Source organism: Gouania willdenowi, chromosome 15 (genome assembly GCF_900634775.1).
Source record: "Gouania willdenowi chromosome 15, fGouWil2.1, whole genome shotgun sequence".
Taxonomy (NCBI): Eukaryota; Metazoa; Chordata; class Actinopteri; order Blenniiformes; family Gobiesocidae; genus Gouania; species Gouania willdenowi.
In genome coordinates, this window is record NC_041058.1 from 19365700 (window position 1) to 19393678 (window position 27979).

The following is a 27979-nucleotide window of genomic DNA, read 5'->3' on the forward strand; positions in this document are numbered from 1 at the left end:
AGTGTTTCCAAAATGGTTTTCCATAATGCTGAACAGAACACACTTCAGGATAATAAAAGCTTTGCCATCTATTTAAACTTTTTCCTTTGTGCAGTTAAAAATAAAAGTAATTTTCATAATGCATATTTTTGGAAACTCTCTTGATTTAGGGTTAAAAAGATATCTGGGCATGTAACGTGGTTTGTACATGAAGCCCTATTGATGTAGTTTTCCAAAAACATGAAAATTATATAAGCAAAAGTAAAAGAAAAAAAAAAAAGGATGTATCCCAAAATAAAGTCATCAGAAAATGTTATGTCTGTTCATTAAAATATCATAATGTACCCGAGGAACTACACTCAGTGCCTGAATTCTAATCCCTCGGAAATGATTTCCTGAAGTTTGTAATTTGAACACAGATGTTGTCAGAGTTGAACTTCAAATTAGATCAATCCGAGCTAACTTAATAAAGTGTCATTATCATGGGGGAATGAACAGAGATTGGACTCCACTGGAATTCTCTCTGAGAGAGAAACATTAATACACCGGCACGGATGACTTGAGATACAAGAATAATTTAGGTTGGTTTTGATTTACTTTTGTGTTCTCGTTTCTCTATGTGAGTTGTCAATTGTTGATTTTGTAACAATAACAATAGACCATGAATTTAAAATAACATTTTGTGAAGCTATACTTTGTGTTTAACTATCTAACAAACTTCTGCTTTCAACAATAAGATATGGTTTGCCGCTAGATGACAGCAAATTCCTTCCAAGATGATACTTAATATACATAATGTATGGAATAATTCTAATTTGATTTGATTTTTTTTTTTAAACAGCGATGATAAGTAAGGTATTTGGATAACTTAAAACACTCTAGTGTTGTTTAATACTTTAAACAACACTATATTCTTTAAAATCGTGTTGTTATAAATAAGGTTACTATGCAGCAACGCGTCATCAGTAGGGTAAAACTAACCTGTCTCACAATGGTCTAATCCCAGCTCACTTCTCATCTGCTCCTTGGTGAAGGGGGTCATATTTTTTTGCTCCTGATTTCCTCTCCTATCTGCTCTCGCTGCTTGTTTTGTCTGCTGTCTTATGAAACTAATAGGAGACTCTCTCTGGATTCTTCCAAAATCCAAAGTTATGGAATTGTTCAGCTGGTCTCTTAATGATATTGATCAAATTTTGTCAATGAGAAGACCAGGCAGAGGTGAGCCTGCGTGTCCGGATGGAACGTTTTCAGCCAGATGCACAATGGATTCTTGGAACAAGTGGAAGGTTGTGTGTCTGTCTTTACTCTCCGTTGAGGACGTTGAGGATATATGCATGATTGGAATCTTGTTAGCAATGATGCTGTTGATTGAAGCTGGCGGCATTCTGATCTATCGTAAAGTCTGTATTACATTGGCAGCTGTTTTGGGAACGCTGTCATTCATTTCTGAAGGATGGGGCAGAGCATTGAACTCTCAGACTATCACGATGAACAAAGTCAAAAGTAAGCAGGAGGCTACTTTGGAACGTTTGCATGGATTCAAATCGATCTTGGAAAGGATGGAGAGAATATCTCGGCCAACTGCTGTTTGATGCCACATTACTGGATTTACTGTCACCAGAAACTTCAAGGCTACTGAAAGAGTGCTAGCCTGATTCAAAAACAAATCGTTATCACCAATTGGCCTCCCCCGACACGCCAGCTCAAGGTTGTGTCCCAATCTCACCATGGATGTTTTACAGATCTGATGCTCCTGGTTTTGTACTTTATTTCCAAATTCAGTTAAAAACCTGCCGTTTTCCTCTCACTTCTCCCGTTTTGTCTCCAATGTTATTTGCGACTGTCTTTCCATGTTTCCTTTGGACGAGATGATACTGAAATGTTTGTACTGCACTTTGTGGTTCTTACCTGTGAAAAGTGCTCTATAAATAAAGTTTACTTACCTACTTACTGAATTTACAACAGTCACATTGACATATGAACCACATGCCAATTAAATAGGATGATCCTCTTTGTTGCTTTCAGGGAATGCCTGGTTTGCCCGGAATTGCAGGCATCAATGGACTGAAGGTACAACCTTGTTTACACTATATATGTGAACAATCAATGAGTATTTAAGGCTTTTATGAATTGAAATCTAACTAAAGGGGGACGCAGGAGAGCCTGGCCCGAGGGGCTTCAAGGGATCGCCTGGACCACCTGTAAGAAGCTGTGATGATCACACATCAGCATGTAAACAGAGTCAATCCATGATAAAAATTCAACTACTTCACTATTGTTTAGGGTGAAATGGGTTTACCTGGAACTCCTGGTCTAAAAGGATCAACTGGTCCAAAGGCAAGTACATTATTGAATGAAATTCAAACATGATGTCAATATAACTGAGTGTCTTTCACAACAACTCATAGATAAGTGCAGATTGAGGCTGTGTTCTATAAGGTACAGCTTGTAGGCCTACTATCTTCAGAGTGCAAATACATGATCATGTTTGCAAGGCTGCAATGGTTAGTGGCATTGTGTGCTTTGTTTCATCACTTGTGTATTAACGAACACTTCAGTACTAGTAATAGTCTCTTGGCACACCAGAGGATCTAATTAAAGCCATGAGCGAGCCATTGTAGGTTCGTCATTGGAATTCGGGGGAAATGTAAGCAGTGTGGGCCTGTCTGGATTGTACGCTCTGTCTCCTACTTAAATTTCATTAGCTGATCAGACATTAACAAGCTAATGTGTATTGGTACGAAGCCCACGATTAAAAGTCTAGTTTATGAACAAGAAGGCAATATTTTTGATTTAATAGCTTTAATTCAGACTGTTGTTACTGAGACGTGTTTGACTAGATATAATAAAAGATGATCGAGAAAAAAAGAGTCAAGCTGTTGAATCTGGAAAAACATCATAAAAGGGTAAAACAGACTAATGCATGCAATGTTTGAGACACTATTGCAACTATTAATGACAATTTATTATAGGTGAAATCTCCGATGATGCATGATAGGATGTAATCCCAATTCTGTTTTGTGTTTTTGCTAACACTAGACATTTTTAATTCTAATCTAGGGGAGTAAAGGTGACGCCGGCAGTCCTGGTTTACAAGGAACCCCTGGATTGATGGTAAATTTCCATGTTAATATAAAGCAGGGGTCATCAACACGGTGCCCGTGCACACAGGCAGGCCCGCATGGACCATGTGAGGTGCCCTCAGGAGCTCTAGTGACCAATGAGCTCCATCTATAATCTGATTTACTTTCCAGGATTCAAACTCAAAAAGATAAATACATATGACAAATGTAGTTAGTACTTAGTAGCATAGACGGATCAAGGATCATCATGACCACAGGCCCTCGGCACAACCCACGGGCGGCTTCTGGGCCATTTTTGTAACAAACCGATTTTTGTGTGCACAATCTGTGTGTCTGTACCTTGATCCGTGTGCTTGTGTTTCAATCCGTGTATGTAGAATTGCAATGTGTAAAACCATTTTTGTGTGTGCACTGAGAAACTCTCCCCATCACATTGACGCCACGGGGACGCGCAGCTCTCTGTGCTTCCTGAGGCGCCTCTTAATTACACATCAGAATCAGAAGCATCATGATTTCAGCTTTAGTATGAAGGTACATGCAAAATGAGAGAGCTTGTAGAATGTGATGTGAGCTTGTGTCTAAAAAAAATCTATATACACGGGAAATAAATTTCATGTCACAAATAATGATTTAAGATTTAAACCCAAAGAAATTATTCACACATGCGTGATTTGAATGTGAAGTCACAGAAAAAATATTCACAAATGTGTAGATGTTTTTTTATTGCTCGTGCGAATTATCGTTTACAACCACAACTATGTTGCTACAACTTCTCAAATCTGCCACTACAGATGCACAAACGACTTGCGCTGATCTCAAGTGTTTATTTATTTTCATGAGACAGATTATATACGTGTTCATTGTTTTATTGCTTTGTCACATTTTACAGATTGTCGATTTTGTAAAAATATATTAACCGCTTGGCCTCTGCATCAGCTGTCAGCTCTCAATCTATAATCTCCACATAACGTTTAGCTGTAATCAAAGAGAAGTAATCTCCATTACTCCTTTTGTTCAGAAATGACTCTATCAACCTTTTTCAACAAAACTGTGGAGGCAAATTCAGCGTGCTGCCTTTACAGTCCAGACCAATGACTTGTTTTGGTCCTATAACACCGGTTTGGTGCACTAAACACTCAGCGTTCTGTCTCCAATTCTCCCTTCTGATTGGTCAATCCCCCCTCCACACTCACGGGAGAGTGGGGAGGGGGAGAGGGCATTTCTTCATGTACGTCATCAAGTATCACACATAAATGATCTAATATTAAAAATTATTATATCATTTTTTTTTTTATCATACTGCATTTTCAAAACCACAAAAATTCTCATACAAATATATTTTCTAAATAAAAAAAAAAATCTCTGAACGTCAAGGGCCCCCATTGGCACTCAGGCCCTGGGCGCGTTCCAATTTTGCCCATGCGCTAATCCGTCTATGCTTAGTAGAGTTAAATATTGTTGCACCTTATAAAATTTTAATATTAAATTAAATTCAGTTAAATTCAACTTTATTTATATAGCGCAAATTACAACAAAGCCATCTCAAAGCACTATCAGAATTCATAATAATAAGAAAAAACCCAACAAGATCCACATGAACAAGCTATTAACGACAGTGGGAAGAAACAACTTTTACCAGGAAGAAATCTCCAGCAGAACCAGGTTCAGAGCTGGCAGCCATCTGCTTTGACTGGTTGGGGTTAGTGGACAGAAGGACCAACAGAACAGGATAGAAAGACAGAACATCAGAGTGTCCCAGACTAGTTGAGCCGTGAACCACAGATCAGGAGCTGTCAACTCCAGCTTCAAGACACCTGAAACAGAGAAGAGAGAGAAGGGCGAGGAGAAGGCACTGACTGCAGAAAAACATGATACAGGAATTCAGTGGAATGAGAATGAATATGGGGTGGACATCAGTGTAAATGGTGTGTAAGCAGTGTGAGCAGTGCATGTAATGGGTTTACAATGAGTTCCTGGCACAACTTTGTCTGACTGGACTTCACCCATTGCAGCCCATTAGAGCTATGTGTAGATGATGAATTGTGTTTGAATATAATGTTGGTGTTCTACTACAGTATATAATTAGTTTATAGTTTATTATCATTGAAACATTGTGACAGATGTTTTTAAGTGTTGCTGATTGGGTGTATGTTATATATAATATGATACAAAAGATATATTTTTAAAAACGCAAGGTGGATTTTCATAAAATATGACATATTTGTTACATTTTACAATAACGTTATGTAATACAATTAGTTAAAAGTTTTTTTTTTAGCAGCTTGGAAAATAGGAAGATTATAATTTTAAAGTGTTAAAATGTTGAAACTCAAACGTTTCCCAGCTTCATAAGTTGCTTATAGTCTTCCTCATTATCTTAGTCTCTAATTAAAGTGAAATCGTGAAAATGTAGCGTTTAGGAAGTGCTTTTCTAACTGGTAGCCCTTTGGATTATTCAGAACCTATGAAGTAGCTCACAGTTGGTGGCCCCTGATTTAAAGCATGTGCCTTTATTTTTTATTTAAATTAGCGAATGCTATAATTACCTCAACCAACCCAGAGAGAGTGGGAAAATGTATTCATTCAGAAACCAAGTGCTGTTAAAGTGCTTTTTCGTTTTAACTGTTTCACTGATTTTTATTTATTTTTTTCTTGTTGTTCAAACAAGGGGGCAGCAGGTGAATCAGGACAAGCAGGTCAACCTGGGCACCCGGGTATGCCAGGCCTGAAGGGAACCAAGGTACTTTTCTTGTAGTTCTAATAATATCTTTTATTATGATATTTTGTATAAACCCCTTGGTTATAAACTTGGTTATCAAGGCTCACTAAGTAAAGCTGCTTCAAGCTGCATAACAACAGTTCCACACCAGATTTATTATTCATGAAGGACAGAGGAAGCGTGTTTCCACAAGTTTATTACCTCATCTCATTTGTAGACACTTGTGCAAAGGAATATTCCTGTAACTTACACACATGTGAGGATCTATTGTGGCAACATATTATTTTGCAACATCCAAAATCCGTAAGTGTTGTATTGTCTGCCAGGAAATATGCTGTGATGTAATGATTGTTGTCCTCACTTTTGTTTTTAGGGACAGAGGGGAAATCCAGGAGAGAGAGGAGAAAAAGTGAGATTAAAAGGAAATTCAAACCATCAGTAAATATGCTGTCAAACATTAATGTGCTGTAACTTTGTTACGTTATTGACACAATGATTTACTTCTTAGGGAATGAAAGGTGACCTTGGAGAACAGGGTCAGCCAGGAGTTCAAGTGAGTTCTGCATTGTATTCCAAATGAATGACTACTGCACATACAAAATGTTTACAAATTTACTAGTATTGCATTTTTAACTAGAATTTAAATGGGAATTATAACAAATGTGTGGCTTGTGGTTGCAGCTTAACAACTATCTTTAATCTCAACTGACAAATCATTATAATTAAATGAAAACTTGAACTCGAGTAATTTTCCACTGGTATTATTTGTTTATCTAGAAAAATATGGTAGATATGCTTGACTAATATTTGTATATAGCTTTGTGAATATTATTTATTCACAACCCTGTTTTCTGGTTAGCCCAGATTTAATGTGTTGTTTATTATTTGTTGATGTATTTTTAATGTGTATTTTTGTGGGATGCATGTGTATGTATGCATATTTGATGGATAATACAGCTTGTAAATTCAATTCAGCTTTATTTGTATAGCGCAATTTACAACAAAGTCATCTCAATGTGCTTATCAAAATATAAAATTCATAATAAGAAAGAAAAAACCCAACAAGATCCACATGAACAAGCATTTAGAGACAGTGGGAAAAAAAATCCTTTTAACAGGAAGAAATCTCCAGCAGAACCAGGTTCAGAGGTGGCAGCCATCTGCTTTGACTGGTTGGGGTTAGTGGACAGAAGGACCAACAGAACAGGATAGAGAGATAGAACATCAGAGTGTCTCAGACTAGTTAAGCCGTGAACCACAGATCAAGAACTGCCATCATCAGCTTCACGACACCTGAAACAGAGAAGAGAGAGAAGGACGAGGAGAAGGCACTGACTGCAGAAATACATGATACAGTATTATCAAGTCAGCCTGTCTTGGCCTTGGGCCTCACTCCCAGTGGCCTAGTCAATACTTATTGTAAAGATGACAAATCTCTTCCCTTTTATTGTAATCTAACAGGGACTACAAGGTCTGTAAATGCGACCATTCACGGACGAGCCCATGTTCGCTCTAGCGATTAGATAATGTTATGATTCAGTCCTGTAAATGACATGGCTGTCTCTGCCCATGGTCAGAAGTTACTTAAATCCAGACAAATGTTAAATGTTGCTTTATAAGTAAATTTCATTAACAAAAAGACACTTTTGTGATGAAATACAGCTTGGGAGCGCTCGTCTCATTGTGCCATGTATGCGCTCATCCACTGCACAAGTTAAAGATCCCCACTCACCACTAGCTAGATTCTTCAGGTTGAATCCAAGAAGGCCCCATCATGTATTATTGGAGTATAAGGGCTCGGATAATATGGTATATACTGTATATTACACATTGTAAACAACTGTTGTTGAGAAAGACTAGCTCCAGTGCCCTGATGTCCTGCCTTCATATTGTGATGATAAACATTTCCATGGTTTGCATTTGCTAATTAATTGGCAGAAATGTCCCAACTCTGACATGTCCCAACTACTGTGGTTCCCAAACAGGGGTATGTGTACCATTAGAGGTATACTTTTTTAACATTAGTAGACATTTTTTTGCATGCACATGAACATTTTCCTATTAACTCCTTAAAAAACATCAAAACATCCATCCATCCATTTTCCAGTTTCCAGGGTCAAGGGGCGGATGTGCTAACCACTAAGCCACTGTGCGCCCACATCAAAACATGATGTTCAAAATTTTTACCACCAAAACATCAGAACTAAGTAAGGGTTACTCACATTAAGACAATAAGGATGAGGTCGTACATGGGACAAAAACGTGTGGGAAACACTGCTGTAGGGCAACAATCCTGCAGGTTTCAGATGTTTCATTGCTCTGACTCAACAGATATTGTTCAAAGGGTCTTGCTGTTCCACAAAAAGCCTCTTTTTGTACCCAAGTGTGTGGGAACGGGGAAAATCCCAAACCTACTGCAGGATTATTGTGGTCCTCTGGGACACAAGTTTGGAAATTCAGGCTTCACTCTTTTATGAGAATGACTGTCAAATCCATCAATTAATGACAGCTGAATCCCCACAAGTAAAGTTGTGTAACTTTTTAACACAGATACTGTTGAAGTGTTTGATCCTTTGCTGGTTGCATATCAAAGAAGTGATGCAGGGTTATTTTATTACTTTAGCCACTAGGGGTGTTGCTGCATCATCGGATCAGTTGTAGTTGCACATGATCACTGTTTCAGGTTTCACTCAGCACACTCAAATTCCCAGTAAAACCTGTGAAAACATAAAAAGAAACTTATTTGCAATTGATGTAACCTTTCATCCTTTCTCATTGATGCACAGGGATTGACTGGTTCGATGGGACTGAAAGGGGAGGTATGTCCGGCTGATTAAGTAGTAACTGTCCTTTTATGCAGTTGCCTTTGCTCTATTTTGCCGACACTGAAGTTATATTCTTGCCAGAAAGGGACAACTGGTAATATGGGACTGAGAGGTCAGGATGGTCAAGCAGGTCGGTCTGGACAGCCGGGTCAGTCTGGTGCAACTGGTCCCAGAGGCCTGCGAGGAGACATCGGCCCACCTGGTCCACCTGGTCCTGAAGGAAGACTTGTATGTAGAAAACTACTTGTGCAATGTTGTAGAGCCTTTTTTTTTTTTTTTTAAACTGAGCCGTGTGTCAGTAAAGATAAGCGTTATTAGACACTTTATTTTAAAGGCACGGGAAGTATCTGATAGCCACATCCGGCAAATCTGCAGAGAGATTCTTCAAGGTAAGTGTCTGACGTACTTTGATTGTGTTTCTGTATTGTTCTACCGCCTGATATATTTTTTGTGTGAATACTTGTAGCTGAGCTGCCTTTATTGATCCTGAGCAACCAACAGAGTAGCTGTAGCAGATGTCAAAGCCGACCTGGATCTCCAGGTCCACCAGGTCCATCTGGCCCTCAGGGACTCAGAGGACATCCCGGCCTCACTGGATCCAGGGGTCAGCCAGGCCGCCCTGGTCGGCCCGGGCACCCCGGTATTCAGGGTCTCAAAGGTGGAAGTATTAGCAATGAATTACTAATACCTCAGTTTTGCACAACATTCTCTAATGGGGACACTTTCACTTGCAGGAGAACTAGGTTTCAGAGGTGAGAAGGGAAGCCCTGGGCGAACAGTGATAGGAGACCAAGGGCCACACGGTCCACCAGGTCAGTAATCACCAAACAATAATGTTTTTGTTTTTTTTTGTATCCTGCTTTCACAAACTGAGCAAGTACTCCTATTATCTTAGGTCCAATGGGTCCACAGGGATATGGTAAACCAGGTCCTCCAGGTAATCCTGGACCACCTGGTCCTAATGGAGCAGAGGGTAAAAGTGGAAACCCTGGCATTCCTGGTGCGCCCGGGGTGTGTGACCAATCCCTTTGCTACGGTAGCATGATGAGGCGAGATCCATACAGCAAAGGCCCAAATTATTGACCTGATCAGAGCTTGCTCCAGGCACCTGTTGAAAACTGACACGGATCAAACAGTCATTCTCAGGAAGATATCATCTTTACAGCTTTCATTTGTCTCAGAAACAAACTGTACCTCCTCTGACTCGACTGAAGGGATTTCAGTCAACATGACGTTTGTTCTATTCTTCAGATTAAGTAAACGTCTCTGATCAAAGTTTATGATGTCTGGAAATTAAATTAGCTTTAGTGAACATTGTGCATGTTAACTGAGTGTCAGAAACTCAGTTGTAGCAGCGTGGCTGGTACACTCATATGTTGCCCTCTAGTGTTACTTTACAGCATGTTGTAGTGTCCAAAGTGATTTTAGTGAGTCAGTTACCAGGTGCTATATTTAATATCTAGAAAATCCCTTTGTGTTTTTAGAAATCCTTTTATTGTGATATTATGTTCCTCAAGCATTCATTTTAATTGTTAGAATTGTTGAAAACATTTTCCAGCTGATATTAACATATTTTTCTTTAGTCTTTAGGAGGTAACATGTATAAAGTCATTACTAAGGATTTATGAATCGTGACATTGATGTTCCCCATTCTTGCCAATCAATGCTGTACCAGGTGGATTTTTGTTTTTGTTTTGTTATTTATGAAAGTGTCATAACTGTGTTTTCAGCATCCATATGTTTTCAGATTTTATGTTTTTTTTAAATTTTGTTTTTTATTACTTTTCTTTTTGAAAACTAGAAGTAAAATATCCTGAAAATTGGTTCACTTTGTGTACTGTCTCATGCCTGTGAGCTTGCAAAGATTGCAATGTAGGTTGTGCTGTATTTGCTGCTTACATAATATATAAAACACATCATATATAATTTAATTTCATACTGACTATTAGTCAACTGTTTATAGCACCAGGGTTGGGGTCAATTAGAATTATAATCGCGTAATTGATAATTAACTACAATTATGGCCTAATTGTAATTTCAAAAATCTGTCGCCATTGTAATCACAATTGAATTGTAATTGAGTTCAGATAATTAACTTTGTAATTGTAATTACCATGGAAATTCACTAAAAACTGTCAGTTACAATTTAATTAAACTCATCACAGGTCTATGGCTTACATGTATAGCTAACAAATATTAAAATATGTTTCATATAAACCTTTCTCACTACCTGTCAGTGAATTATCACACTCATACAGGTGGTGGGATAGAAGAGTTTGGGGTTAATGGGTTAGAGTTAGAATATAATTGAATTTATTTAAATAGGGATGATACAAAGTAACAATTCTGTGAATGTAACTGATGTTTTGTACAAATAGTTTATAACTATTGCTATTTGTAGAGCTTTTACATAAGATATTATAATAAATGCACTAACATATAAATGTGAAGATGCCAAAACAACATCGTACACACATAGAAAACCGCATACAATCTTCACAACGCTATGAATAAAAGTTAGTAACATTGTAATTGAACTTTAGTAATTGAGAATGTAATTGTAATTGACTTTCAGGGGAAACATAATACTTATAATTTATTTTTAATTGGCCGGTAATCGGAACCATAAGTGAACCGTAAGTGAACATGGATAATTGAAGACGTAATTGTAATAAAAAAAAAAATGTAATTGACCCCAACTCTGCATAGCACAATACCCAAATGGAAGTAATTGGTATCCGACAGTTGGCAAATGATGCACAAAATATGCTGGAGGTTCAAAGTTCTTTGCAAGTTTCAAACTTTGTGTCCTTCAGACCTCTTGACAAATAGTGAGCATATAGAGTGTTGATAGATTATTATCCATAGCCCAGCAGCAATATAATCAAAGGCAATGCATGGGGTGTAAAGCATAGTGTAATGTGATCGAGCACAAATTAAGTGAAAAATTACACCTTTGTGTCTTTTAATTTGGGGATTGCCCTGATAACAGTATTGTAATAGCTTTTTGCTAAGTTCTATAATACCTGGCCAGGGAATGGAGTGTAGAAATCTTTTTCGGAGCCTTATTTTTGCCCTTGAGCTTTAGTGAAATATTTCATTTTTAAGCACACAAAGATAATTCCATATTTCTTACTTTGTGGGAAGAATTTTGGAGTTCCAATTCAACTATAACTGCACCAGTGCATGAAGGAAAAAGCACTGGGCTATGGATAAGTCTCTGCAACCAAATAAAACAGAGTGAACACTATTAGTGGTAAAGCTGTAAAAAGTGGGCCGACGCATGACCGTGTCATTACTTAGAATTGGATGTATTTAATGTCATGGCTGTGTATATGGGGGAAAAGTCTAAATAACCATTGGTAACACAGTTAAAGGCATACCCAGCTGTGGAGAATCTCAAAGCTCACCAGTATTGTGTCTTTTTGAGTTTGGACGCCAGGTGGGGCTGTGGGGCTTGTTCAAATATGTTTGTTAGGTTATGGAGGGCTTTGTTTTACACTCACTTTGATTACATTTTATACACCATATACAGATAATAGTTAATCATCTAAATGACATAACTTATACTATCTAATAATAGTTAGTTATACCTAAATAGACTAGCTATCCAACAGCGTTATAAAGAATTTTTAAATAAACTAAAAAAATGTTTGATTGGTGAATTTTGTTAATATAATGTAACTGAAAGAATTCACGTTTTGTATGTAAATTTGACTGATTAGATTAGATTAGATGATCCTTTATTTTATCTCACAGTTGGGAAATTCACACGCGACAGCAGCCAAAGACAGCAAGAAAAACAAGAAAAACAAACACAAATACAGAAAAGAAAAATGAAGGCAAAAATAAAATGTACAGTAAATAAATGAATAAATAATATATATTGGTCATGATAACAGTCCAGAAAAAATACATAAATAAGTGGTAAGTGTGGTTTTACAATGAGTACTGAGTAATATTACACATAGTAAGGTTAAGGAGGAACATTTTTATTTATAGATGAGGGAAAGAAAAAAAAAACACTTCAAGCTATGCTAATGTTAAACATTCTTGTGACAGATTGGGAGGAATGACCTGCGGAAGCCCTAATTCTTACTAATGTCCTATTCTTAATCCACAGGGTTTCATTTGGCATCAGCTCACTTTTTGCAGGCGTAAAATCAAAATTTTCAATGGGATTTTTAACACTTGTGAGGTTAAACACTAAAGGAAAATGCCTTCTTTGCTGTCGTAATTGTAATTCATTACAAAGGTATTAATATGAGGTCAGGACTCTGTTGGCCCTTTCTTCCTAGTGCCATCCAAAAATCTTGGTAACATGAAATTGTCCGAAATGTTTTGCTGTGCTAAAAAAATAGAACTGAAAGATATAATCCCCCCCACACCATTTTTTTTTAAATTTTTAACAAATTACTTTCTCTCCTTTGCTCCACAGCTTTACGTCACTGCATCTGACACTTTACATTGCATTAGGTGATGTCTGGCTTGAATGCAGGCGTTTGGCCAATCAAACCCATTCCATGAAGCTAATCTGAAGGCTACATGATGTTTCCAGGTCAATAGCGATTGACTTCAGAAAGTTGAAAACATAAGCAACTTGTTTCACATAGATCTCACTAGCTAAATTATTCCCAATCGCTTCCACTTTATCATAAAAACACTGGAGTTTACCTGTGGAATATTTGGTTGCAGCCTTTGAAATGTCCTTGTGAGTAGATTAGTTTGACTCACTATAAGCTCCTTAAACCAACCTTTTATTTTTTTTTACAAAAATTGTAGAAGCTGTCTACATATTAGTGCATAATTGTATGCACCCTTGGGCCTAAAAGTGATTAGAACATCTGTATTGTAAGTGAATACTTCTGGTATCGTAGTGTAATAGTGATACACCCTTCAAAGGCACATTTATCACCCAGTTATTGTAAAGTTAGTAAGAAATGAAAGGTTATGAATGCTGGTTTCCTATAAGGGAACAGCAGCGTATTACAGCTTAATCAGGGTGCAAGGCACACCACACCCTACGCAAGATGCCAGTTTACCCACACAGAGAAAGGCAAGCCAAGATAAACAACATAATAATGGTTTATTCAGCCAACTGCTGCGGAAAATGGTAGGAGACAATTTTCTGAACTTCCACGGCTTTGAACATTTTATGAAAGAAATGGTATTTCATGTTAAAATCAATGCTGCTTCCTTGACCTCAAAAATAAGTCATCCCAAATGATAAAGACAGCTCAACAGAAAGGCTGTTATTACTAGTCGTAGGAATGAGAGGTGGTTTAGAAGCTGTATATGCATGTTTTAACTGTGACATAGTGATTACTCAAGGATGTGCTTCATTGACGTAACTCCTGCTGACTGGTGTTATGAGCTTCAAGGCATCCGATCAATGTGATGGTGGTGTAAATGTACCTGTTTTAGGATGTCTTCCACATGATGTTGGTGTCCAAATGCTGCGGACACCGCATTTTCATAGTCCCATAACTGTTCACCGTCCTGTTCCAGCTCTTCTTAGGAATAACGTCATAACGTTACGAAGAACTGGACGAAACATAACTAAGCACTAAAACATTGGGTCGAAATGCTATTCCACCATAGAGATATGTAGGAGTAATAATTAGAGGTGGGGCGAGTTCACGATACAATACAATAGATGATAATGAGATCACAGGAACAATATGATATTTTTGGGAAATAAAAAATACAAAACATGCATTTAATTTAAAAATAACCATGCTTTTATTTCAGTTTAACTTTTGACATGCTTGTGAGTGGAATGTAAAATCGTCCTGGGACCAGTGTCATGTACTGAGTTCACATTGTACTGAGATTGTATATGCGCATATATGCACATGCGCACTACCAAAAAATGAATTTTTCTAAAAAATAAAATAATTAATTTTTGTTTTCAAAGTGAACGGACACGTGTTTTGTTTGTTTATTGGATTATGTTAGGGTTAGGGTTATAATCTCAGCACGGAGGTTAAGGTGTACCCCCGCCTAACGCCCAATGAGAGCTGGAGATATCACCAGCTCTCTGTGACCCTGAAAGAAAAAGCAAGCTCGTCAGAAAATGGGGATGGATTGATTTTGAAGACATTTCTCACACACATTTGTATCATATTTTTTATTTTCCAGCATTAGGCCTTTTGTCTAATGTGTATTTACTGTATGTATTGTGTTGGTATCATTTATCCTGACTTGCTAACCCTCATCATGCATTTTGAAACTCCAATATAGTAAATAAAGTAGAGTCCTGGGTGGGCGATATTAACCAAAACTCATATTTCCATTTTTTTTTCTCAAAATGGCGATATATGATATAAATCGTGATCATTTTAATTCAAATAAAGTCATACCAGAAAAACAATTCAGGGTTAACTTTGCTGGTGCACAACGCCACACAGGCATATTTATTAACAAACAGTTGGACAAAATGTGCCACTTTTGCCTTTTTCTCGTAGGGACAGCACGTGTGAGTGCGTTATTTAAGTGTGGTTTGTTTAAGGGAAAGTCTGGGTTAGGACAAACTCAGAAATCCATCTAACTGTGCTTTTCATGCAGCCATAAAACTAAAATATATAGACAATATTGTAATAATCTATATCGCCAAAACAGAAAACTCGATGTATCTGGATATATTGCCCAGCCCTAGTCCTGCATTGTTTGAATGGTTGGTTGGTGGTATTAACGTGTTTTATGACTGCTCTATGACCTTTGGCAGTTTTCAGCCATCATAAACAAACTAACTTCTCTGCATGTGTCCATAACAGGGTTCTTTTTGTCAGGACCTTGCAGCTGAAGCCCTCTCCCATAAACACCCAGACTTCAATAATGTTGAGGTGATTAAAAGGCTCTGTCATTATTCTTTCACTCGTTAAAGCGCGCTCTCGAATTTCAAGTGTCTCCTTTTACACTGCACACATCCATCAGGGACTGGGGCTGAAGTTTTATTGCGGCCGCTAGAGGAGGATGCAAAAACAAAAGTTCAGTGTGGGATGGACTGAAAGGGGCAACCAGCCTCACTACCAGTCCTCCAGGGAGAGAGGGGGGGAAAAAAAAAGAAAAGCTGGAGTATGAGTTAAGTTCTTCTCCGCATGCGTTCTTGTCACAGTTCAACACATTTCATCCATTTGGAAACTCGGGGTTATCTTTCGATCCTTTGGGCGTACCTACGAGTTTTTCATCACCGAGCAGTAAAGGTGTGTGGCGGGGTCAGAGCCTCATAAATACTTGGTAACTTTTCCTTTGGATGGACCCAGGAGGAGCGCACACTGCCGGGGGAACTTTACGCACCAGAGAGGCGAACCTAGGAAACGCCATTCTGATATGGGAAGTCTATGACTTAGTGCTTTTATCATCTTTCAATTTCATCTCAAACTGCGATGTAGTTCATGTCCACAGCCCAAAGTGAGCAATTTATCAGGATGACAGCGTTTACACCTCTGAGCCGTGCCGTGCTGGGACTGGCGTGGAGCTGCTTGAGTCTTCTGTCCTGCGCTCATTGCGCGTTCAGTGACAACCATGTGCACTCCAGTTTTATTTACAGGCGCTTGCGCAATCACGAACGCAGGGAGATCCAGAGAGAGATTCTCTCCATCCTGGGACTGCCGCACCGACCCAGGCCCTTCTCTCCCGGGAAGCAGGCGTCCTCCGCGCCGCTCTTCATGCTCGACCTTTACAACGCCATGAGCGTGGAGGAGGATGATGGTGCGGGGAAAGGCTTCAGTGCCAAGGCTCAAGGGCACTCCAGGAAGAGCTACTACAGCCCGCAGCACGCCGGGTACTCCCGGGTGGCTCAGGCCTACCGTGCGGCTCCTCTGCTGGGCCACAGCTCTGCGCTCAGCACCGCACAGGACACCAACTTCCTCAATGACGCAGACATGGTCATGAGTTTTGTCAACTTAGGTAAGATCAGTCAAACCAATGTCACCCTTAAAACTTAAGTTTATGGCAGATTATTGCGTTTGATGCATGTATTATTTATTAACTTTAAAGTGGTCCAGTGCATCACACCAACCATCCCCTCACATTTATATTTGAAGGATATACTCATTTAATTTGATCTGTTATCCTGATAAAACTCACCGAATCTTACTTTTTTTATGGAGTTAATGCAAAACCTAAACCAAAATATGTTGTCAAGTAGGCCTAATAATTACATATTACTGATTCCATCTTTGTTTTCTTAAAACAAGGAATAATTTTGTAAAATAAAATAAAATTAAATTAAAAAAAAACCCAACAATTGCACTCTTTGAACTGATCTAAACGCATGTCTATCTAAAGAGCTTTTCTAATTCCGATAATTAATGTCTTTACTACTAATAATAGCATTTAAGCATATCTATTTGTTTATTTGTTAATAATAGTAAAGATAATTATTTGTAAATGTACAGCATTTACAATATTTAGATGTGTTTTTCAGCACAAATGTATAAGGCTGTGTAAGGTAATATTGTTTCTGAGATTCCAGTTTAGATTTGTGCAAAAAAAATTCTGTATTTAACACAATGAATAGTCTACATTTTAATAGAGTAGAGTTTACTAAATAATTCAGATATCACAGCAGATTATTTCATGTAAAACAGGGGAAAAAACAATATAAAACAGAGAAAAATACTTCAAAAGAAAGAGTTTCACATTAAAATGTGTTGTTCTAATGTAAATAGGCTGGAATATCAAATTCCAGGTTAACTTTTGTTCAAAAATATCTTCTGTTTAAGCCAAACAATACAATTTATTAGACTGTGTTGCTTTTTATTTGTGAATCAGCTGATCTCTATAACCATTGTGTTTGTTCAGTAGCTGCGACCCTTAACCCTTCAGTTCACAGCAACTTATCAGATGACTGTTTGACCTTGGTCTTAATTATTTCCTGTTGCTAAAACAGGGTGGATTTTGACACATGCCCGTATTCACGGCTGCGTAAACCGTGAGGAGACAGTAGCCGTGTTGCTCCTGTTTGTCTTTTTTTTTTAGTCACATAAGTTTTGCAGCTATTACTTTTGTGCAAATAGAGGTGGAATATCAGTCCTGCCTGAAGGAAACGCTCATCAACCAACTATGACACAGCACAGCTCAAACTCAAACATGTTTTTTTTTAATTTTTTTTAAACAAATTTTCTGCAAAGAAAAAAAAAAAAGTGGTTTTGCATTGTTGAGGGAGGATTTGACTTTTCTAAAAACATCTAACTGTGCATTTGTATCATTGCTTGAAACTATAATTCCTCACCTTGAACCGAGCGCATCTGTTTCCACTTACTACCATAGCAGGGCATGTACATTGTCAGCCTTGAAAGCTCCGCTCTCCTTCTGGGGACTGTCAATGAAGTGTTCAATAGGGCTCTGTCTTTATTACACTACACACGAGTATAGCTACTGACCTCAACTGTTTTAGAAATGCCGACGGGGCATTTCATGCTGTTTGATATACGATTACCAAAACCGTTTGACCTTAACACACATCCACAAAAGACACAAATACTGTAATTACAACATTTACTGTGCAAAGTGTTCAAAAAAGGCACAGAGAGCAATTTATATCATCATTTTTCAGGGATTATCCTGCTAAAACAACTGAAATTTTCACACAATGTGTCAAAAATTCCCATGCCTTGTTATGCGGCAGAGTAATCTTTTTATTTACATCTGACTGAAAACAAAATGCTTCCATTGACACGGCCTGTGTGGGTGCACTCAGCAGACAAAAGTTTGCCCTGACCTTTGACCTGCTTGTGCTAAGTAACTGCAGGCGTTTTCGCTCGATAAAATATCAGAGGGAGTGAGTGAGCTGCACGCTATCACAGCAAATGTCAGGACATGAGCCGACCCCCGCCACATGCTTCTTTTCTGCTGCAGGTCGGGACGTGAGACAGCGACCGGGGAACTTTGTTAGCATGCTTGTAACGCTGATACACTACTGCAGCTCTTTGATGCTGAAAATTAACTGACGCAAGATCCAGGAATTTATTGCAGTAGGATGTGAAACAGCATTGCTGTGTTTTTTTAATTGTTCTTAAATGTTCAAAAAACAACATGTGTTCCTAACTAAACTAACATCAAATATGTCAGATTCTGCAGCTTTGCTTCATTAAACTCTAGAAAGTTTTTTTTTTTTTTTAAATAAAAACTACCACATTGAAGTGCAGAGGTTAGCAAAGGGTCAGAGATGAGGTCAAAGTAGACGCTGGGATGATGAAGAATCCTGTCCAGTCCTTCCTTTCTCTTGAAGAGCAGAGGAAAGTGTCTTTAATTGAAATCAGCCTGTTTTTCTTAACTGACAGCCCATTTATCATTGGCAGAGATTGCAGTTAGACACACAGTAGAGGGCCTGTCTGGGAACTGCTACCTGTATTCAGTTGACTGGTTTAATGAACTGGAAAGTGCTTTTGTTGGTAGTCAAAATGTTTGGATTGGCGCTTGAATGTATAAAGAAGATGTGATAAATGACTCTTTTTCGCAGCGTGAATGCTGGCAAACTCTTTTCTTTTGGGCAACTTAAGCAGGTTTTTTTTTTTTTTTTTTGATGTGAACTCATATGTTTTTATTTTACTATAAACATTTGTTCACAGTAAGATTGCTTGTAGTAAAGGTTTATTTTAATCAAATCTTGTCCCCTCATCCAGTGGAGAAAGATAAAGATTTCTCTCACCAACGAAGACACTACAAGGAGTTTCGTTTCGATCTGACTCAAATCCCGGATGGAGAGGCAGTGACTGCGGCTGAGTTTCGGATCTACAAGGATCGCAGTCACGTTCGCTACGACAATAATACTCTGAAGGTTAGCGTATACCAGGTCATCAAGGAATATCAAAACAAGTAAGTGCCACATTAACCACTGCCGTTGTTGTCATTGTAATGGCATAGCTTTAGTTTGATCTTCTCTGTGCTCACAAATGTTTAACTGTTGCCTGAGGTGTAAAGATTGATATTAATACTGATATATTCTACTCAAGTAGAAGTACTGTTTCTCGATTGAAATTGTACACAAGTACAAGTAAGTCACACATAAAATACTCAAGTACAAGTAAAAAGTAGTTCAATTAAAAAGTACTCAAAGTAAAAGTTACTAGTTATTTTCTGCCTCCATGTTTATTTTTGGTAATATATTCTCCGTATAGCTACATTTATAAACTCTAAAACTGTGAAAATAACCACCATTCAATGCTGTTTTGACATTTAATCTGATTGGTCGGCTATGATGTAATGCATTTGATTATTGTCCGGTTTTTTACACTTTTTGTAAATTCACAATTTCCGTTGATCATTTTAAAACAAAGAAATATAATTCACTCTGTAACGGCAGCTTGTAGAAATCTAACAAATTACTTTACTTCTTTTAAAATGTACTTAAGTACAAGTAAAATGACTGATTTAGAAATCTACTCAAAGAAGTACAAGTACCCATAAAAGCAACTCAATTACAGTAACATGAGTACTTGTAATCCATTACTTTCACTGTTGCACTCTTGCAAAAAACTACAAGTTAATTAATTCATGTTTTTTTTTAGTTTTTTGTTCACCCTTATTGGAAAGCAAACAAACAAAAATAAACTGCTAATGAGGTCAATCTGAAATTATTAATTAATTGTTGAATAAATGATGTGTTTTTGGGGCGATCATGTTCCTAATGTAGTTACCTTGAGGCTGTAGTCGGTCCAAAAAAGCCTTCATGGACCTGGATCAATGTGGTTTTCACCAAACATAAGGCAGATGGAACATTTTTAGGCTGGGAAATTGAAGGAAAACAGAATAAAACAGTTGAATTATTATGTAAACTTTGAATGAGTAAATATTTCATGGCCTTTGCCCTCACAGCTTCAACTTTTCCGCCCACAAAGAACATCGTTCTATCTGAGACTCTGCTCTCCCTCATTCGCACTATGTCTGCCTTACAAATATAGTCTGCGGATAAAGAGAACTCCATTAGCAAGTTGGCCACTTATGAAACACAGAAGGTCCATCAGTTATCACTCGTCTCGTGTTGCCTGCCAAGTTTGCCTGTCGCACATGAAACCTCAAGGGCCCATGGGGAGGAGGGGGTGGAGGGGGAGGCGGCGGAGGGGGGTGTCTCCCTCGGGATGCTCCCGCGGTCACTATTAGCCTACCACCTGCCCGTCTTCACAATGTTCCGGAAGTTTAAAGCATGGCATTGTTGAATACACAAGGGGGTACTTAAATGTGGGCCCACATTGCTCGCCAAAAATGTGTGCGGGTGATTGAAAGAAAGATACGGCCCCCCTGAGGACTGTAAGGTCCGAGTCAATGGACTCTGCCATCTTAAAGGGGAAGAACGCTCAGTTCATGGTTTTACAGATACTGTCAGTTTAAATCAGTGGTTGGAAATGGAAGCAAAACTTTTTCAAATCCTGAGTGATTGTTTTTACCCAAACAGGAGCATGTGCTACAAACTAATACCACTCACACATAGTTACAGATGTCTTGAGGAACTTAAGGTTTATGCAGAATTTCTTGCTTTGGTTGTATGAATAGAAACTTTTGCAGTAATATACAATTAAATTAATACTCTTTCTTGAACATCTTGCAGCTTTTATTAATCCAGAACATTCCATTCCATCGGACATTTTTGGGTTAAGGGTGTAAGAAAAAATCCATTCAGTGATTTATTGCGATATTTCACCGCGTGATTAACGTAAAAAAAAAATGTCCAAATGAATTTTTTTAATCATGTTTTTTTAACGACAAAAACATTTAATAACACTAAGATATGTACGTCCGGTCTCTAGGTGTCAATGAACCACGTCAGACCTTGTTAAACTACCTCACTCCTCAATGCATTTTATTTTGGAAGTTGACCGCACTTTATTGTCATAAAACATTCTGGGCATTTTTATAGATGTATGTAGTTACTTAAAAAAAAAAAAAAAAGATTTTAAGAACGTGATAGAATCAGAATCTGTTGTAGAAGCAAAAATTAAACTTTTTTGAAAAAAATAATTTCACAGTTTGATAAACATACTGCTTGTTTTTTTATATTGGTTCTTGAACTACAGTGAGTTACCATTTAGTTGAAAATGACAAATTGTTTCTCATGCCATTTTGTACTTGTAAAGGTAGAATTTTTAATTATTGATATTGCAATATATCTTGATGTATATTGTATTGCTCAGTATTGGGCTATATCATATCGTGACATGCAAATTGTGAACATTTAATCGACACTTTTGGCTATTTTTCCTATTCAAAAAATGCTCAAACCTTGGTCAGTGATAAATATGTCATGTTAAATGTTTTTAAAGGTTCAAAAGTGAGTTTACGTGTAAAAGTGCATTTTAGGCCAATTATTTAAAGCCAAATGTTCGCAATTTCTTGTATTGTGTGTATATGAGTTGTGTGTTATTCCGCTAGCTGTGGGAGAATCCTTGATTTTTATTACAACTATAATAAACACGTGGGTGTTAGGGTCTCTCAGTGGTAATAAGTTACTGCTGCAGCTTTAAGACAAGCCTCTTTATGAAACAAAATAACACAATCCTAACCCCAAAATAGCTTTGTTCATTAAATAGATTTAATATTTGATGATATCTCTTCCAGACATTGTTTTTAGGCTTTCTTTGAATACCAAACGGATAAAAGTTACTACATAACTTTAACTTACAAAATTATTACTCTCCAGTGACTTTTTGGTGCATTTCTTGCTCAGGGTGTGTATATTTACTTTGCTTGTGTTGTGCTGTGCGTTTCAGAGATGCAGATACATTCTTACTTGGTTCCAAAAGAGTTCAGGCGTCCGATGGGGGCTGGCTAGTGTTTGACATCACAGCAACCAGTAACCACTGGGTGATGAACCCACGGCAGAACTTGGGCCTGCAGCTCTGTGTGGAGAGTGCCGATGGCAAGTGAAGCTTGTTCTGTTACCTCCACAAACACATTTTAAAACCATACAGACATGAGCTGGTTTACAGACAGACAATAGACCTATGCAGATGATTTAATGTGTTCAAATACTGTCCGTGTTCATAATAATATTATACTGTGGTAGATCTTACAAGGGATGTTGCCAACTACTTCTCTACATATTTCCTTATCGACTAGTCTATGACACAATGTTTCTCTAACTGTTCAATTTAAAGGTGCAGTCTGTAACTCTCAGATCCCTCTCTCCCCCTCCCTCCCCGCTGCTTTCTTGCCCTGCCTCCAAACTTTCCAAAGTCCCTCCCTCAGAGGAGCTAACAAGCTAACGTTAGTCCAACAGCAACATCACAGTAATATAACATGCTCTGTTAAAAGCGTATTACTGCAGCGCTTCTCTCTCTCTATGTGCACATACCTCAGCACTCAGCAGCAGCAGCAACAACAACAACACAGTGTCACTTACAGCAGCCCACACGGAGGCTGCTGCACGCACATGAACAACACATGCACTACAGAGTTCTAGTGTAACAATTACAAATCAAACATAATATAAATCAAGCAGCAGTAATTATCTTTCAAGCAGTAAAGTCACTAATTCCATCTTCTACTCCTTTTGACCATACACTGTAAAAAAGACGGCGCTCCAGCCCCGGGAAAGGGGTGGGGACTGTGAGCAACAGCTGTCAGACAGTCCATCAAACACAATCCTGACTCTGATTGGTTCTTTTTGCTCGGTCGCAGTGCATTCTGGCAATCGGCCAAAGGCTGCAGGAGCAGCAGGGGGGTCTCAATGAGTTTGTTTTTTTTCAGACAAACTACTAGTTTGATCTAAAGCTGTCCTTACATAGTGACAGCTTTAGCAAATATGACAAAAACTCACTTTTATAAGAGTTGCAGACTGCACCTTTAAACATTAAAATAGCGTACAATGGCAAAACTTTTGAAAATATTGTGTGTATTTAATAACCATCTGACATCATCCTCTGCATAATAAGATACATTATGGGAGTGTGTTTTTGGATCGTCACCCCATTCTATATCAGGAATTTCTTTATTTTTTATGGAATTTGTTTTTCATCATGTTTGTTATACTGTATTACAAATACAGAGTTGCCAGTGTTAGTAACATATTTATACTGCATTTGTTGTCATTATTATTATTAACTAGATTTATATTTGACAAAGTCAAAGTATAGAATACAGTTGTTTAAGATTGTGTGTTGTTTTAATGTGTAAAAGAATAATACAAAATTCAGGTGACCCCGCATGGGGTCTTGACCCCAAGGTTGAAAAACACTGCATTAAGGTATCTCCTCATTGATTAATTATAGCAAATAAATCAGAAAAAAAGCCAAATGAGCACTGGAATCAAAGTGTGGCTTTTTCAAGCATTTTATTTTAGTTTACAGCCCTGAATCCTACATGTCAGCAGGGAGAACAGGCAGTAGCAACATTATGAACAATGGCAGTCATCATTGTTAAAAACGTGAACCAGTATCATTTTCTATTAGATAAAATCATCATTTACTCCAAAAAGGTCGAAATTGCTGCTGAAACACAAAGTTTGTTGAGATTTCCACGCATTGCATTGTGGGGTGTGAAGTCGCAGTGATGGGTACATAGAATTGCTTTTACTTCATTATGATATCACGGGGAATAGTGGGAACCAACGAGAATAGAAAAATGACGTCACAATCACCCACTGTCCTCCTTGTCTGGTGAAGAAACACAAGAAATCATGGTGAGAAGGAGTAAATGATGTCCGATTCATTGATCTATGATTGTATCTAATAGAAAATGATCATTTTCAGTGTCTCTCACGTTTTTCTCAGTGCATTTACCCTACATGCAGCTTGACAAAACCAAGTAATAATTATCAACAGGCTAGCTTGGCTGGAATAGGACAATACACAGCTTGATTTACACACTCATGCGATTGGCCAATCCAGCTCTTTTTACATGTAGGCAAAGGTCTGCAGACAGAGATGACGTAACTCACGTAAAAACAGGAAACAGCATGGCAGGCGAGAAGCGGAGTAAGCACTTTTTGACAGATGAGGAAACCAATTTCATGCATTCGTCAGTTCATTCCTGAAAACAAGCTGTGCTCTATGTTAAGAAAAACCTTTTTTCCTCCCTAATGTATTTAAACAAATAGGTAGCAGAGTTTGAACTTGAAATCTGTATTGTGTAATACAGAATATTGCATTATAAAATGGCAGATTTTAGGTGGGGAACACAGAACAATTTTAACATCATTGTTCTCTAGTTTTCAATATCAGTTCATTTCTTTTGATTTTGGTAACAATTTTTGTGTAACTTAGAGGAATTTTGTGCAATTGTTTGTGAGAAATTGCTAGATTTGTGGAAAATTTGACAGTTCTTTCTTTACTTTACAATAAAAAAATTACTGCATTCATGTGATATAAACAAAAAAAAATGCAAGCCCCTAAAATTATTGTAGAGTTTTAATAAATTGGTCAATTCTGCCTTTAGTTTTGTCGTCTTGTGTGAATCCAATAAATTGTAAAATAACCAATTTTAAGAGTATTTAAAAGATAGGTTCTGTTTTTTTTATTTTTTGTTTAAAGGACGAAGTATTAACATGAAATCTGCTGGAGTCATTGGGAGGAACGGGCCCCAGTCCAAACAGCCGTTCCTGGTTGCCTTCTTCAAAGCTAGTGGGGTGTTGCTGCGCTCCATCAGAGCTGCTGGAGGGAAGAAAAAGAACAGCAATCGAAATAAATCGACTAATCAGCAGGAATCATCGAGGGCATCTAAAGCTGGAGGTATGTGCCCTCTATTGGGACACTTTTGTGCTTTTCAAATGAATGTTATTACCATTAAACGCCAAGGATCTGCACACATGGTTCATTCATGTCGGTTTGCTCTGGAGCAATGCATTTTAAAGCAGCCACTCTAACATCTATTTAGGAAATAATACTGTCTTTGCATTCAGTTTGCATAGAATAATGTATACTGTGCAGATTATCTAGTCCACTCTATGATTTGTTTCTCTCGTTTGGTTCCAACCTTATAATATACCATATTTTTCCTTTTCCATTCCTGGTGCTCTTCTATTTCTGTTGTCTGTCTGTATTACGGAGGAAGCCGCAGAAGGCCGACTCCAGTAAAAGCTATAGTTTCCTTCTGTTTGTTCAACCATTTCATTTTCTCTGCTAGTGTCACTCATAACGCTAACAGACTGTACTTAGGATTAAATACGCTTGTATGCGTTAGCAAGTAGAATATATAACAAGATTACATCTTATTTATTATTATCTCACAGTTTCATTAATCATTTGTTGGAATAATATTCCAACACATTGATGGCTGAGTTGCCGTAATCCACATTAGTTGCCTTGTGGGGCGGATTAATGACTCCCTGCTGCTCGACCACTTCAACACGGGGAACCCCTGAAGCAGTAAATTTTGTGTAACAATATACAGCAAGAGGAAAGTGAAATAGAGAGATTGTGCTGGTCTATTTCATTATAAGCATATTCATATTTCAGATTTCAACACCAGTGAACAGAAGCAAGCCTGTAAGAAGCATGAGCTTTATGTCAGCTTTCGAGACTTAGGCTGGCAGGTAACCACAACTCTCGTATTATTATATTTCAGTTCTTTTTATTCCACAATGAGTGACAGATTTGAAATCGAATTGTACGTAATGTTTCCCTTTTTCGTTCTTAAGGACTGGATCATTGCACCAGAAGGTTACGCGGCTTTTTACTGTGACGGCGAATGCTCGTTTCCTCTCAATGCGCACATGAACGCAACAAATCATGCAATCGTGCAAACCCTGGCAAGTCTACACATGATGTTACCATACTTTAAAAAAAAAAGTAATTTACATTTTTCCTTTTTCGTTGTAGGTTCACCTAATGTTTCCTGACAATGTGCCAAAGCCGTGCTGCGCCCCAACCAAGCTGAACGCCATATCAGTGCTTTATTTTGACGACAGCTCAAACGTCATACTGAAGAAGTACAGAAATATGGTTGTCAGATCCTGTGGGTGCCATTAATGATCAGGCTAATGTTTTTAACTTATGTAACATGGGAGAGAATTGCTGAGCAACACATGCAGGAAATGATGGGATGTACAGTATTATGTATATAAAGTTTTATTTACCTAATTTATTTTCCTATAAAAGATAGCACTGATGAATATTGTGATATGTAAATGACTAGAACAAAATATAATTTTTTTTTTATGACATCACATATCATACGTATAATCCTCTGTGTCCGTTGGCATATGCTCTGTTTTAAATTATGTAAAATATGGATGTTCACTGGATTCATTGAGTGCATTCGATGTGCAGACGGAAAATAATTGATGGAGCTGAAAAAAAAAAACAAAAACACCTAAAAAAAACTGCTCAGTGCCAAACGGTTCAAATTTATTTTAAACTAAATGGGAGCACAAATCTATATTTCGTTGTATCAATGGTTTGGCCTGGTGGAAATGGTTGTTTTCTTTATGATTTAGACATTTTTTAAACACCACAGCCTATCTGAGTACTTTTTGTACATTTGGTTTTCTGAGTATCAATCCATGTTGAAAGTGATTGTCAATATTTCAATCCAATAGATCACATTTGGGAAGTCATTTTGTAATTTTGGCTGTGGTTATGAATATACAAGGCAAGGCTAATTTATTTGTATGGCACATTTCATACACAAAGCAGTTTTAAAAATCAATAAAAACATTAAAATCAGCAGTAAAAACATTAAATCAGTATAAAATATGATTAAAATTCTCCCTCTCAATCATACGCAGTAGAGAAAAAGAGTGCATTTAACTTGGATTTCACATCATTGTTCCACTTCTTTGCAGCATAACAACTAAAAGCAGCGTCATCATGTTTGCACTGAACTCTGGGCTCCACTATCTGACCTGTGTCCGTTGATCTGAGAGATAATTCTGGGAAAGGTTTACAGCGCTGATTCTTTAAGTAGTGCATAATTCTGCACTGCAGCATGATTATTGCTCATTTTAGGCTGAAGAAACGTCATTTGTTGATTCTCCCGTTATATTCTTAATTTTGAAATGTTACAGTAAGTGCAAACATCACAATTTATTTACACAGGCAGTTGTATGTGTTTAAATCAGACTGTATCAATGTAATACTCAGTCACAATAATTAAAAAAAAAAAAAAAAAAAAAAAATCAGATCATGTGCTTTTGAGTACAGTAATTGGTTTATTTTGACTGCCCTCATTTTCTCCCATTTGTCAAAAACCAAGATGTTATTTGTTTAATTTGTGTCTTAAAAAAACTGCCCGTGTGTCCATGATTGTCTTTGTGCTTTGATCCATTGACGGACCTGCGACCTGTTCAGGAACTGCCCTGTTCTGCACCGTGAATATTGTGGTTTGGATATTTTTCAGCACCGTGTTACCACAGAAGCTGGGTGGATCACATGTAGACCCAGCTGCACGCAGCAAGCTGTCACCATTTATTTTTCTTGCTGCTTTTTTTTTTT

The 27979-nt window shown here is 37.7% G+C and overlaps 2 protein-coding genes across 5 annotated transcripts in view; both read left to right on the forward strand.

The window, feature by feature from the left end:
* Nucleotides 1–10430, forward strand: part of col21a1 (collagen, type XXI, alpha 1) — a 30426-nt gene extending 19996 nt beyond the window's left edge. For all 4 annotated transcript variants that reach the window (XM_028469040.1, XM_028469036.1, XM_028469038.1 and 1 more), the window contains 13 exons: nucleotides 2005–2049; nucleotides 2127–2180; nucleotides 2263–2316; nucleotides 3040–3093; nucleotides 5731–5802; nucleotides 6155–6190; nucleotides 6290–6334; nucleotides 8568–8600; nucleotides 8688–8834; nucleotides 8941–8995; nucleotides 9073–9264; nucleotides 9341–9418; nucleotides 9502–10430. In XM_028469040.1, coding sequence (XP_028324841.1) covers nucleotides 2005–2049; nucleotides 2127–2180; nucleotides 2263–2316; nucleotides 3040–3093; nucleotides 5731–5802; nucleotides 6155–6190; nucleotides 6290–6334; nucleotides 8568–8600; nucleotides 8688–8834; nucleotides 8941–8995; nucleotides 9073–9264; nucleotides 9341–9418; nucleotides 9502–9689 — 1053 coding nt within the window. In that variant the 3' untranslated portion in view covers nucleotides 9690–10430. The remainder of the gene's footprint in view (nucleotides 1–2004; nucleotides 2050–2126; nucleotides 2181–2262; nucleotides 2317–3039; nucleotides 3094–5730; nucleotides 5803–6154; nucleotides 6191–6289; nucleotides 6335–8567; nucleotides 8601–8687; nucleotides 8835–8940; nucleotides 8996–9072; nucleotides 9265–9340; nucleotides 9419–9501) is intronic.
* Nucleotides 10431–15632: 5202 nt separating this feature from the next.
* bmp5 (bone morphogenetic protein 5) lies at nucleotides 15633–27944 on the forward strand. The gene is made up of 7 exons (XM_028468373.1): nucleotides 15633–16517; nucleotides 19238–19430; nucleotides 22319–22467; nucleotides 25079–25276; nucleotides 26003–26079; nucleotides 26185–26295; nucleotides 26366–27944. Exons 1-7 carry the CDS (start codon nucleotides 16004–16006, stop codon nucleotides 26513–26515), a joined length of 1392 nt encoding a protein of 463 aa, XP_028324174.1. The 5' UTR covers nucleotides 15633–16003; the 3' UTR covers nucleotides 26516–27944.
* Nucleotides 27945–27979: the final 35 nt, after the last annotated feature.